This window comes from Stomoxys calcitrans, chromosome 5 (assembly GCF_963082655.1).
Source record: "Stomoxys calcitrans chromosome 5, idStoCalc2.1, whole genome shotgun sequence".
Taxonomy (NCBI): Eukaryota; Metazoa; Arthropoda; class Insecta; order Diptera; family Muscidae; genus Stomoxys; species Stomoxys calcitrans.
Genome location: NC_081556.1, coordinates 91,397,782 through 91,410,301, shown reverse-complemented (window position 1 = coordinate 91,410,301; position 12,520 = coordinate 91,397,782). Strand labels below are relative to the sequence as shown.

Below are 12,520 nucleotides of genomic sequence, written 5' to 3'. Positions count from 1 at the left end.
AATACGTTCCGTGGTTTTGAGTAGAAAGGACATGAAACTTATGGGTCTTTAGGCCTTTGGTGTCGCATAACTTGCCTTGCCGGGTATAAACACCACCCTTGCCTCCTGCCTTTCGGAGTATATGCAAGTCCAAGGCACGCTGTGAAAATATTGGCCAGATGAGGCGCCAGACAGTCTGCCTCTTTCTGTAGTAACGCCAAATATTCCATCAGGTCCGGGTGACTTAAATGGTTTGAAGCGGCAAAGTTACTCAATGGGTAAATGTTATTGACGTAAATGGTACGTTCGCGCAAGGATGTAATAACGAGGATTAAATAATATTTGCTGTATGCAAATATACATTAGGGACCGATCAATTAAACGATTTGAACTTAAACACACTTGTTGTTTGGGTAATTCTATAATGTGTATATTATTTTTTATTTTATTAATACTAGTTATACAACTAAACATACTGTTATCTCTAAAATTAATATTAACATGGTTTTTATAGTTAAATATTTGTACAAATGTATGCATACACTAATTTTCTGTTTGTTTCTTTTTTTTAGTAAATATTACTATGCTCTATACAATGTATCAAATGTAAAATGTAATCTCTATAAAACTACTTGTTATAATCTTAAATTTCCTAAGATCTTATTGTATTGTTCTTTCTTAAACTAAACTAAACTAAAGTAAACTACAGATCGATTTTGTTTGAAGTATAAAAATAAAAGAGAAAATAACATTATTTTCGATCACAAGACGAAGGTGATACATTGAAATTTGATTTGAAAATGGCACACGATGGAAATAAAAAGCGAGATAACAAAAAACGAATGAATGCATAATAATAAAAATGGAAGCATGTTTGTTTAAAGCTGCATTATGTAGTTCTCAATTTCGAATAAGAATATGGTATTAAGTGTAGACACTTTTGAGATGGAACATCAATGGTTCATTGTAAGGCAAATGTGTTGGTATTCAATAGGCTGTCAAAACAAGGCACTATAAATAGCGTTCTTAAGTCAATATAGAGTTTGATCAAGTTTTCCACATATTGGATTAGATGCAAAATATATAAATAGCTGCTGCTGCTGCAAATGTAATTATATGAAATGCAGGGATTTTTGTTCAATCATCAATCAAAAAGTACAATAACCTGATTGTACTTTGTTTTCTTGCTGTATATCTTAAATGTGTACTTTTTTTTACAAAAAGCTATTATTATTCTCTAACGTTTGTATTTTGTTTGTTTTTATGCAATTGTACTATTTAACATTTAAGAATGTCAAATATTACATTTCTAATCTGTATGCATGTATTGTAGTAGTAAATGTAAAAATTGCAATTGGTTATTTCAAACACAGCTTTCGCTCGTTCAGCTGTATTTCCTCTCAGTTTGCTGCGACATAAAACTTTCGCGAAAACGAGAAGTGGTTTGCGGTAAAAGGCAACATATCTCGTTCCTAGTCAAAATCTGTATTGTCACCACTGCATCAACTAGGAACAAGATACTTAACTAAGGCCACTTAAAAAAAACTACTACACTGCACTCTGGTGTAGAACTAAGAAATAATAATTAAGAATATTGTTTTTTAGTATATATAAAAAAAAAACCTAACAACTATGTTTCATTAAACACACACTTCATCATAGTCAAGCCGCAATTTCTCATCTGCGGAAGCGAGTTTCGAAATAGTCTTTTTAATACGCAAAGCCGGTAGGCGTACATTTGGATTTTGATGCCAGCATTCTTTCATAAGTTTCGACATGCCCGCCAGTAGCTAGTAAAGATTAGAATGAAATATTATTACTTTATTTTCAATAATTAACAAATGATAGATGTTTTACCGGATCTGAACTCCATCGATTAGGTATGGACGGCCTATAATTGTCGACACACACAACTTTACGCATATCTTCAAAACTTGGATCGGATGGTACAACGTCATAGAATGGTACTTTGTATTCTTCAGCAATGCCACACGATATTGTGCGTCTACATACTTCCCATATAACCAAACCCATTGCATAAATATCGGTACGTCTTAGAGCTTCAAAGTTGAACATATCAATGCTGAAATGAAATAAAAAACAATATTCGTACATTTGTTATTCTTCGGTAGGTTAGCAAGCAATAATAAAAGTTGAAGACGAATCGGAATTGACAACACCCGAACCGCTATTAGAGCGATGGCGCGGATTTTTCAGTTCTGAAGGACCATAAACCGAGGGCGCAGCTTTCAACCCTCTTACTTCCCCAAGGCGGCGAAACCTAGACTACACCACTAGACTGCATAGAGCGGAGGGTCTCAGTGGGAGGCCAGCCGGAACCGACTCTTGCATAAACACTGAGTGCTTATGATGCTCGATATAATAAGGCGGCGTATTGGCGCCTTTAAATAACCAAAGGCCAACATATTCCCGCGGCGATCGGTCCTTTGGACCGGAACGAGCTTGCTCACCAACAGGAGCCTGAAAAGTATCGCCACTTCCACATGCAAAAGGTGGCTGCAACAACCCACAAAACCATGCCAGGTTTAAATAGTATTCATAAAGTTATTGTAGTCGTAGATAGCTACCAAGTGAATGCTAACAAATGGACCAACTAGGAAGATTGTGATTAGAGCTCAATCGCCACAAGGAGGGGTTGTGTACCCCTTTTTGGCTCTTGGATATCTGTCGGATTTTCAGGTCATTTGAAAAGGACAATTAAAGTTTGTTGGCTACGAGGATGACGTTGCATCATGGTGTGTGGCCGTTCAGAGTGCATATAGTATGCTGCCAAAATACTAGGTAACTTGGTATGTTCAGGGGACCTCTGCTAGTTGTGGAGCTGCCGCTTTCACTACTGAATGTCCTGAAAAGCCAAAAACCATGTTAGGACTTTGACCTCGCTGGTCATATGGCGGACTTAGGCTTGATTTGTGGGGATAAGGAGGAGTCCGAGATGGTTGAGTACCTATTATTAGACTGCCCTGAAATTTCGAGAGTAGGTGCAGGATTATAGCTACACAAAAACCTATTTTCCTGTCTAAATTATCTTCATGCAATAGTTCTTTTGCCATTTTGTACTACAAAGCTTTAAATTGCGGGAGCTTTGGAGGGAGCTTCTCCAGACCGCCTGGTAGTATTGTCGTCCATGTTGGCTCTTGGTATGGTATTCTGCTCTTGGCGCCGCCTTTTCCCCAGCCCCGAAGCGGTCATTTTTGTATACGAAAGAGCACGCTGGGTGGAGCTCAACGAATTTTTCCAGCATTTTAATTGGAAACTCTTTTTTTTCTAAAATACTACTGACGAAATGGTGCAGGAAGTAATATTAATAGGATTGAGATCGTTCATTCCGACTAAAAATTTATCGGTTAAATCAAAGAATAAAATTTAGTTTAACCGGGCATGCAGAGTTGCTGTCAGATCAAAAGAGGATGCATTTAAGACTTGGCATCTGAACAAAAATGCCAATACTGAAGTGCGGCGCAAACAGGCAAGAACTTCGTGTCCCGGAGAAAAGAGACACGAAAAGTTTCTTTACGAACAGCGTCTTCGTGCCTTAGTTATTGCTTCTCCGAGGATAAGCAAGAGCATTTGGTCATTTGTAAAAAGAGTAAAGGGCAACCCGTCGGTAATCCCAACTCATGTTAAGGATGATCAGGTATTCACTGACCCGGTTGAAAGGCTAATCTACTGGCTGAAATGTTTGAAGAAAGTTCTTTCTTGACGTTCAGCAATCAACCACTCCCAGTGATTTATAGTGTACCTAGTTTGATGCCTCAGATATTCTTTCGAACACGTAGAGTTAAAAGGGTCCTGGCGGATTTCGACGTTCATAAATCTCCGGGCCTGAACTGTATATAACACTTTTCCTTTGAAGTGTTTTTCGGCGCTTGCTCGGCCACTTCACAACCTTTTCAACCTTGCTTACCGAGCGGGAGTTTTCCCGGAGGGTTGCGAACGTTCAGCCCATCCCCAAAAAGGTGGGGCGAACAAACCTGCGAATTACCGACCAATTGCGATATGCTCCGCGCTCTCCAAGATTATGGAGAGTATGGTTAACCATCCAATAGCTTTTCTAGCGATAGACAGTTGGGTTCCGCAGAAATCGCTCTACGGAAGACCTAATGGCATTTTTGTCGGAACGATGGAGTCGCTCTATCCACCAGTTTGGTGAGAGTAAAGTCGGGGCTCTGGATATCTCCAAGGCATTTGATAGGGTCTGGCACGGTGCACTTTTATCAAAGCTTGTTGCTTTTGGAGTCGGTAATAATTTCGTTCGATTTATATCAAGTTTTCTAAAAGATCGCACTATACGAGTTGTTGTAGATGGGTTCTCATCCCATGAGTATACATTGGCCGCAGGTGTGCCACAAGACTCCGTCCTTTCCCCTTCCCTTTTTCTTATTTTCATTTACGATCTATTGGGTCAGACTTCGAATCCAGTCTTCTCGTTTGCCGATGACAGTAGTCTGTGTCATTCATATTCATTCGACCATAGGTCCAGTCCTCAATAAATTGTGGACAGGAGGCGCATTATTGATGAGACGCTCTCCCAGGATTTGTTGGTCATTTCCGAGTGGTGTAGAATGAACAGAGTAGACTTTAGCACACAGAAGACGCAATGCTGTTTCTTATCTCACAAGCGATTCACTGGCCCACTACAATCGTCGATATCTATCGACGGTATAGATTTTGAGCAGTCAGATGCTTTTGATGTTCTGGGACATCCTTTACCAAGGGATTAAAACGCGTCAAAATATGGTTGGTGTAGTGCATCTCCTGGGGCTGTTATTTTTCTATTGTATAACATTTCCCATCAACTAGTTCATCTCGAAAGAGAAATTAACACCATCTATTCTTGCTTTGAACTTCTGGGTTCAAATTCCGGACGAGCTCTGTCAAATTTTTATTTATTTTTTTTTTTTCCTATTAGGGCAAAGATAATTTTCCCTCGATATTTTCACTTTTCTATCGATTTGAGCTATATATTGCTCCTATTTAGTCTTATATTTACTATAAGTTTGAATCTTTGCTGTACATACCTTTCGTCTAAAACCTCGGGAGCCATATAACGTTTTGTACCCACTTTTGGATTATTTCCCAAATCCAACTTGCCCGTAACATTTGAGTGCATGACGGCTAAACCAAAATCAGCAATAACACAAGTGCCATTAGGTTTGACCAAAATATTTTTTGATTTTAAATCACGGTGAGCCATGGCAGGTTTACCCTAAGTAAAAAAAAGAAACACATTTGAGTAAATATAATTCTGATTTTCAACTTGTTTAGTAAAACTTACCTCTGTACCAAAAATTTCCGTATGCAAATGTACCAAGCCATTGGCTATTGAGAGACATATTAGAATCATATCTCTATGGCTCAAAGCATTTCGATTCAAATGATCAAATAAGGAGCCATGAGGATAGTAATGAGTTAAAAGCCATAACTGTGTGCAAGAATTGCGCGATGTCATATCCGAACCAATGAAACCAAGAATATTCTCATGGCGTAAAAGCACGGTGCTGAAATAAAAAAAGATAAACAAATTAATATCACAATAAATTCACTGCGACCTTTCTGTTACCTATAAATTTCAGTTTCACGTTTCCAGGATTCCTCATCACGACTGAAAAATATTTTAACCGCTATGTTTTCACCATGCCAATGACCCCGCCAGACTTCACCATATTTACCGCGACCAATACACTCCACTAAAGTGACCTGTTTTGCCAATGTTCTTTGTATAAGCAGAGGAAGGCCTGAACCAGAACCTGAAGTTACTGAGTGTTGTAAATATTCCTGAAATTAAATGTTAGTTAAATGGCTTGTAAAGATTTATGGTTTCCATGCACTAAGTACCCTTAAAGTGCTGTCACCTGCGCTGGTTACCCTTAAGAGCTCATCATTAACCAAATATGCATCGGGATCTTGTTTAGTTCTGGAATATTCTAAACGCTTTCGGTGATTTTGTCTTATAAAATATACAGCTATATATGCCAGTATAGATATAACGACGAATGGCCCCAATATAGCAAATGTCATTTTTAATAAACCACTGGTATCGGCACTTAGCTGAGTTACTTCTGCAAAAAAAAAAAAAACAGTTTAGAATTGAGGCTGATTAATTATAATGAAATAAAAAAAAAAACATTTTAGATAATTTAAGTTACTAATTTTTAAAATGGAAGAGGCTACCTTAGCGTAGAGGTTAGCATGGCCGCCTATGACGCTGTACGCCTGAGTTCGAATCCTGGCAAGATCATCAGAAAACATTTTCATTGGTGGTTTTCCCCTTCTAATGCTAAGACATTTGTGAGGTACTACTCATGTAAAAATTTCTCCCCAAAGAGGTGTCGCACCGCGGCTTGCAGTTCAGACTCGCTTATAAAAAGTAGGTCCCTTATCATTGAGCTTAAACATGAGAAGGACTGCACTCATTGACATGTGAGAAGTTTGCCCCTGTTCCCTAATGGAATGTTCAAATTTCAATTATTAAAATGACTTTTATATTCGTTGAGACTCAGTTTTAAACGTGAAACGAATGCAAAGCCCTATTTTAGGTGCTAGGTGCATAAGACATGAATTGTATTTTCGTCATTTCCAGAAGCTTGGATTTAAAGTTATAATTCCTTTTCATCGAGACGGAATATCTTTCAGTCTTCCCTATACCTCGCACCAACCTGGCCCAAATCATACCAAAACTTTTTTAAGGTGCATTGGAATATTTTATCTGTGCACCTAGTCAAATCGTAGGCGTATGAAAATAGTTTGGTATAGGCCTTGTCAGGTCTAGATGTCGTGCTTTGTCTGCCTTGATGTAAGCATTAAGTTATCCAAGTTTATTGACGGAAGTCCTCTGGCTTTCACTGCAAAATCGTCTGCTATTTCATTTCACACCGCTATGGCCCGGCAGCCAAACAATGCGGAATGAGTAGAGATGAGTTTCTATCCGGTAAATACCCAATTTTTATTTTATCGAAATCGTATGAAAAATGCTCCTTTTATAGGCTCAAAACACTATATCGGGAGATCGGTCTATATGGCAGCTATATCCAAATATGGTCCGATCTGAACCACATTTGACAGGAATGGGTAGGTGTCTACCAGAACTCACTGTGCCAAATTTAATCGAATTTGGGCAATAAATGGATCTTTATGGCCTCAATACCCTATATCGAGAGATAGGGCGATCGGTCTATAGGGGAAATATATCCAAATATATTCTGATCTGGAACACAGAAATGGGAAGGGGTCTACCAGAACACACAGCGTCAAATTTCATCGAAATCAGATGAAGAATTACCAATTTATTGCTCAAGACTTTAAGTCTGAAGATCGGTCTCTAAGGGTTTAAAAGGTAGAATCTGGAATAAGTTTATATGTGAGTTAAATCAGGCTTTGGAGTTAGTTTAGAGGTAGTAGGAGAAGTCATTAAGCAAAATTTCAGGCACATCGGATAAGAATTGTGCTCTCTGGAGACTCAAGAAGTAATATTGATGGATCGGTTTATATGGGAACTATATCCAAATCTGAACGGATATTACCCATTTGTAATTCTCAACGACCAGCACCAATAAAAGTATCTGTGCTAAATTCTAATTGACTAGGTTCGTTCGTTCAATTGCTTTCGTGATTTTTACAGACAGGCGGACGTATATGGTCGATCTAGACCATAGATGGGCAGCATACACATCCGCACATAAATTACAGTGCCTACGGTAATAGTCAAAATTATTAGAAACTCGCGGACAGTTTAAACGACTTCGTGTGGCTTCAATCGGTTACCTCTATTTCAAAGCCATTTCATTTCGTTGATGTTTGGTAATCCTCACAAACATTCAAACATTGTTAATGTGCCCATCGCTGATCTAGACACAGAAAGTCAAGACGATCAAGAATACTATAGGATCACTGTAGATCAGTGATCGAGGTGTAACAAACTTAATAAGTATCGGGGGTAGGATTTTGTATCGAGTCTATGTCTATTTTTATACCAATCTGGAAGGAATTTGGCGTGGGTTTTGGTAAAACTCGCGTAAAGATTTAAATGCATAATCAAAAACTTTGTTTTTGACATTTTTCGAATCCCAATTTCCATGAGGTCTCACATTTTCTTTTTCTTCCCTTTCTCTCTCTAGGGTACCACAATAGGCCAAGCTGGCCTCCGAGTGAACTCACCTTTAATGGGCAACCCATTCAACCTAACCTTACCTAACCTATGCCATTTTCAAATTAAAATTGAACATATCTACATATATTAAACGATTCATAACATTACCATTGACATGGGCCGTTTGAACAACATGTGCTATAGGCGCGTTCGAGCTTTGAGTTCTGATTTGTGTGCTGTTCTTCGTTGTCATGAGAAACTAAGCTGAAACCTATCAGGAGCTTCTACCAGTTGCGGATAGTAAAAGTTCCATAGGTGTAGCTGCAACTGTAGTCGTGGATAACAGCAAAAACTTGTGAAGAGTCTCGGTAAGAGGCCGGGCTCATCGGCTCTTGTTTGAGATACTCGATTGCGAAGCGAATACTTGGCGCCTTTTTTATAACAAATGTCCCGCGGCCTATGAACCGCAACGACCTTGCCCAGCTTTTGGATGTTGACAAGTATACCTACCTCCACAAGCAAGATTGTGGTTACAACAACAAAACATTTTCATAAATATTCTTTCTTCTATAACCATGTTTTGATTTGGTTGCAGCTACATAAATACCAGGGGGGTAGTGATCGCGAGCAAAGTCGTTCAGGTGGTGGATCGCAGAGGGAACATCTATAACCACATAAATATATCTGGAAGGGTTTATAATTTAACTTCTATAAGAGGCCACAACTGTGAAACTATGGCTTAGGTTAGGTTAGGTTGAACAGAAGGTGCGGATATACACTTAAGCTATTATTCGGCTAGTTGTGCACTTTAAGTACTAAAAAAGTAACCTCGAAAAAGAAAATCTAAGTTAGAAATTCCGTGCTACTTACAAAATTCTTATTTGTTTTCCATGCCACGCCCCTAAGTTGGTTCATGTTGGTATTGTGTCCCCATCTAAGTGCCTATATCTGTTAGCCGCATAAGCCGTACAATTACGTAGGAAATGCTCCAACGTCTCATCATCTTTCCCACAATCCCAAGGCAGCCAGTTGTACGTACCGAATTGACCCGATGTAGTCCTTCATCGCCAAGGGCTGCCGCCTCAGTGTACAACACACTGCTACAACAACAACATCATTTTTCCCGCATGCCCTAACATGCCATCACTTGCCGCACCGATTTTACATAAGTGACCTCGTAGTCTTATGTGACCCGTTATGATACCGAAAGCTATACTGACCCACTTCCTACTTCCTTTCAGTAACAGTCTCGCCTTCTCTTGACCTCTCCATATTGTTTTCGTCGTCCTACCGTCGGAATCGGTGTTCCACATGGTTACACGCGCATTTGTCGCCCACGCCCTTAACTCGGACTGCGTCAACCCGAAAAGCTTCGGGTTAACCAAGTTTATTGACGGCAGTCCTCTGGCTTTTACTGCGAAATCGTCCCTAGGTTCTCAATATAGACCATAGGCCCACTCTGTCTTCTAAGTTTGATCCATCCGTTTAACATAATCTTCCAGATGGCAATACTAGGTTTCCGTCGGTCTAAGACTGTGCCGCTGACAGCTGTGCCTCGCACTCGCCTCAAGTGTCGCCTCAGTTATCCGATCGGAAACCTCTTCCATTCCTTTTAGGTTTCCTTTCGTCGCCTCGATAATACCGCGATGGTATGAGCTGTGTCATATTTTAAATGGCAAGCTCTATTGCTTTTTTCTACACATCATGTATTCTACAAAGTACTGGGAAAAGGGATCACTCTTTGGCAATTACCTCCTTCCATTGGTGGTAGCTCTGGAAAATCTCCATCGTTGCAATAGTCACCCGTACAACATGCCAAATTAATATTGACAAAAGCTTGTGTATTTCTTTTGCGTGGCCCACCGATATTATTTCTTAAGTTATGTTTACAGTATAAAGGTATCTGGTCTGGTGACATGATACAACCACGATTGACTCGCTCTTCTCCATTGGAGTCACGTATACGTGATTTATAGCACTGTAATAATGTAAGAAATAATACATTAATATTTGTATAATAACAAAATCAATCATATTCATATCATACCTGTATTGCATTTAAACATTTGTGTGCATCTTGTGTTGCATTGTGGCAGGGCGGTTCACATGATAGACACTTGAATCTAAAACAAATTTAAACAAATATCAGTTCAAAGAGACTTAGATGCATAATACTATGCAAAGGAGTATACAAAATTCAAAAAGGAAAAAACAAATAAGAACCAAACTATAACAACAACAATCGATGAATGGTTGGTTACCTTCTTTTCATGCGTCTTTTGGCTTTTGAATGTCTCCTATAAACGTTTTAGTTTTTACAAAAGCGTAGGTAGAAAAAATAGTGTAGGTTCATGGTAAGCATTAGCATTTAGGAGTAGATAAAATTAGAAGGGAATACAGTGTAAAAGATTTACGAAACATAATTTCTAGCAGTATTTTTATGTTTGTATGTAAGTCTCTAATAACAAATGTCTATGACCGTTGTATATTGTGTATCAATTAGTAAGCGAAGATACCTAGTGTTATCTACCGAAAATCTCAATCTTACCTCGGATGTGTTGGTAAAGAATTTTGTACGGCCACTGGAAATTCTTTGCTATTTGTAGGCTGCAGTTCGGGGTCCATTATAGTTTCTTGATTTTCATCTAACAAACGACCACTGATTTCACCTTTAAGAGCAAATAATTACAAATCAAATATCTTATTTCCAAGAAATCACTGTAAAGGAGGCCATTATTATTTGCGTATAATCCCTTAATCCCAGAACACTGAGATGAAGAACACAAACACGTATACACACCAACAAACATGTATGGTAATTCGCTGTTGGTACTTATTTATTTACGAATAAGTATGTATCGTCCGGCAAATTTTCATTCTTGGCAACGTAAAAGTTTGAATAAAAGAGCACTGCCTATTTATTTACCTTTTGCATTATTTATTTGTAAAACTGAAAAAAGCGAAGTCAACAAAGTAAGTTTTATAATAGTCGCCATTATAAAAGAAATATGACATTTATGACCAATATCGATTTATTATCCCTATGTATCGATTTATTAAACTTTTATCGACTATGCTACATTTTTTATGATTAATGTCCTCTTTATATTAGTTTTAAGCGAAAAGTCGTGTACGATTTATCTGAACATTGAAATATCTTGTAAAATGTATACAGTAACTACAGGATGTAATGATATGGTTGCGTACAGCGGTTAGCAACATAAATTTTCTTTTTAATATTTGGAAGTTCTTGGCATTCATGATGTCAACTTGTTCTCTTTTAACACATATTCTCTATTAACGTTTTCTCCTATTTGAAGACATTTTTAATCGGCAGATTTGACATCCTTGATGATGATGGTGCCTATTCACTTTATGTTTTCGCAAGTGATCTAACCTTCTATTGGTGAATCCTGCAATAACTAGCGCAGTACAAAGTTGAACTGGCAAGTTATCGATAACATGCAATAACAGATAATAAGAGACGATTAATCGGGATTTGCACCATATAGTACTAAAATAAATCACACCACAAGACTCAATGAATAAGGTTGCGCACGTCAACCAATGAGCCTTTGATTATAGAAGAGTGTTTTTCAGCGCGATTTGCGGGATCATACGGAATGACAAAAATTGAAGACACAACATGTTTGAATTAGCTACTGATATTTCGTTTTTTTTTATTCCAATTTTCGGGCGCAAATAATCAAAGCAAAATACGAAAAAGTGTTCAAACTAATGCCCGAAACAAAGCAAAAAAAAAACAACCCTCAATGTGAATCCAATTGGAATACTTGGAACCTATTGCATTCGATATAAGGAAGACCAAGCAGGAAACCCCACTTGTATTTTTTTACAATCTCTTTGATGTCAGTCAGGATTCACAAATAGAAGGTTAGGTCACTTGCAAGGCGGATTTATAAAGATGGTTTCACGCGAACAGCTGCAAACTGCCGGCCAAGTTTGACGGTATAAAAACGGCGATCAGCTTGATGGCAAGGTGGCGGATTGCACCATATGATTTGTTGCTGCTGTAGAAATGAGACCACATTTATCTGTTTCACCATGGGTCACTTGCGAAAAAATACAATGGAAAGGCCCTATGAACATCATTGAGAATGTCAAATCTGTCCATTCATCATCAAATAGGAAAAACGTGAATAAAGAATAAATATAAATAGAGAACAAGTTGGCTGGTCGCTTGGCCTAAGTCAATCGTGATAAAGACCGATGTATCATTCACTTCAAACACGGTAGTCCGACGTCATGCCTTTCCGCACATTTTTTTGTTAATAATAGGGGTGTGTTATTTACCCATTAAGCGGCTTGACTAATCTATCCCCGATTAGTTAAGCGGTTAATCTTATCGCCGTTTATTGAAACATGTGGTGTCATCATTCAATCTGAATGACAAGACTAAAAGAGGAAGAA

At 38.3% G+C, this 12,520-nt stretch overlaps 1 protein-coding gene across 2 annotated transcripts; it reads right to left on the bottom strand.

Moving 5' to 3' along the window:
• Positions 1 to 665: 665 nt before the first annotated feature.
• Positions 666 to 11,098, bottom strand: LOC106091881 (activin receptor type-1). Of its 2 annotated transcripts, XM_013258566.2 has the most exons (11): positions 11,016 to 11,098; positions 10,638 to 10,758; positions 10,351 to 10,386; positions 10,137 to 10,212; positions 9,842 to 10,067; positions 5,839 to 6,062; positions 5,564 to 5,778; positions 5,279 to 5,501; positions 5,022 to 5,209; positions 1,837 to 2,062; positions 666 to 1,769 (listed from the first exon to the last, which is right to left on the bottom strand). In XM_013258566.2, the coding sequence occupies exons 1-11, from the start codon at positions 11,083 to 11,085 to the stop codon at positions 1,620 to 1,622; spliced, it is 1,755 nt and encodes a 584-aa protein (XP_013114020.1). In that variant the 5' UTR covers positions 11,086 to 11,098; the 3' UTR covers positions 666 to 1,619. The 2 variants fall into 2 exon arrangements, with proteins under 2 accessions (XP_013114020.1, XP_013114021.1); XM_013258567.2 differs by lacking the exon at positions 10,351 to 10,386 and having other exon boundaries at positions 667 to 1,769.
• Between the last annotated feature and the right edge of the window lie 1,422 nt (positions 11,099 to 12,520).

Bases quoted from the DNA above. Each gene is read 5' to 3' on its own strand.
- LOC106091881 (XM_013258566.2), bottom strand. From the start codon at position 11,085: ATGGCGACTATTATAAAACTTACTTTGTTGACTTCGCTTTTTTCAGTT. The intron at 10,759-11,015 runs GTAAATAAATAG...TTGCTCTTAAAG, and splicing joins ACAAATAAATAATGCAAAAG to GTGAAATCAGTGGTCGTTTG. The intron at 5,502-5,563 runs GTAACAGAAAGG...TTTTTATTTCAG, and splicing joins CGTGAAACTGAAATTTATAG to CACCGTGCTTTTACGCCATG.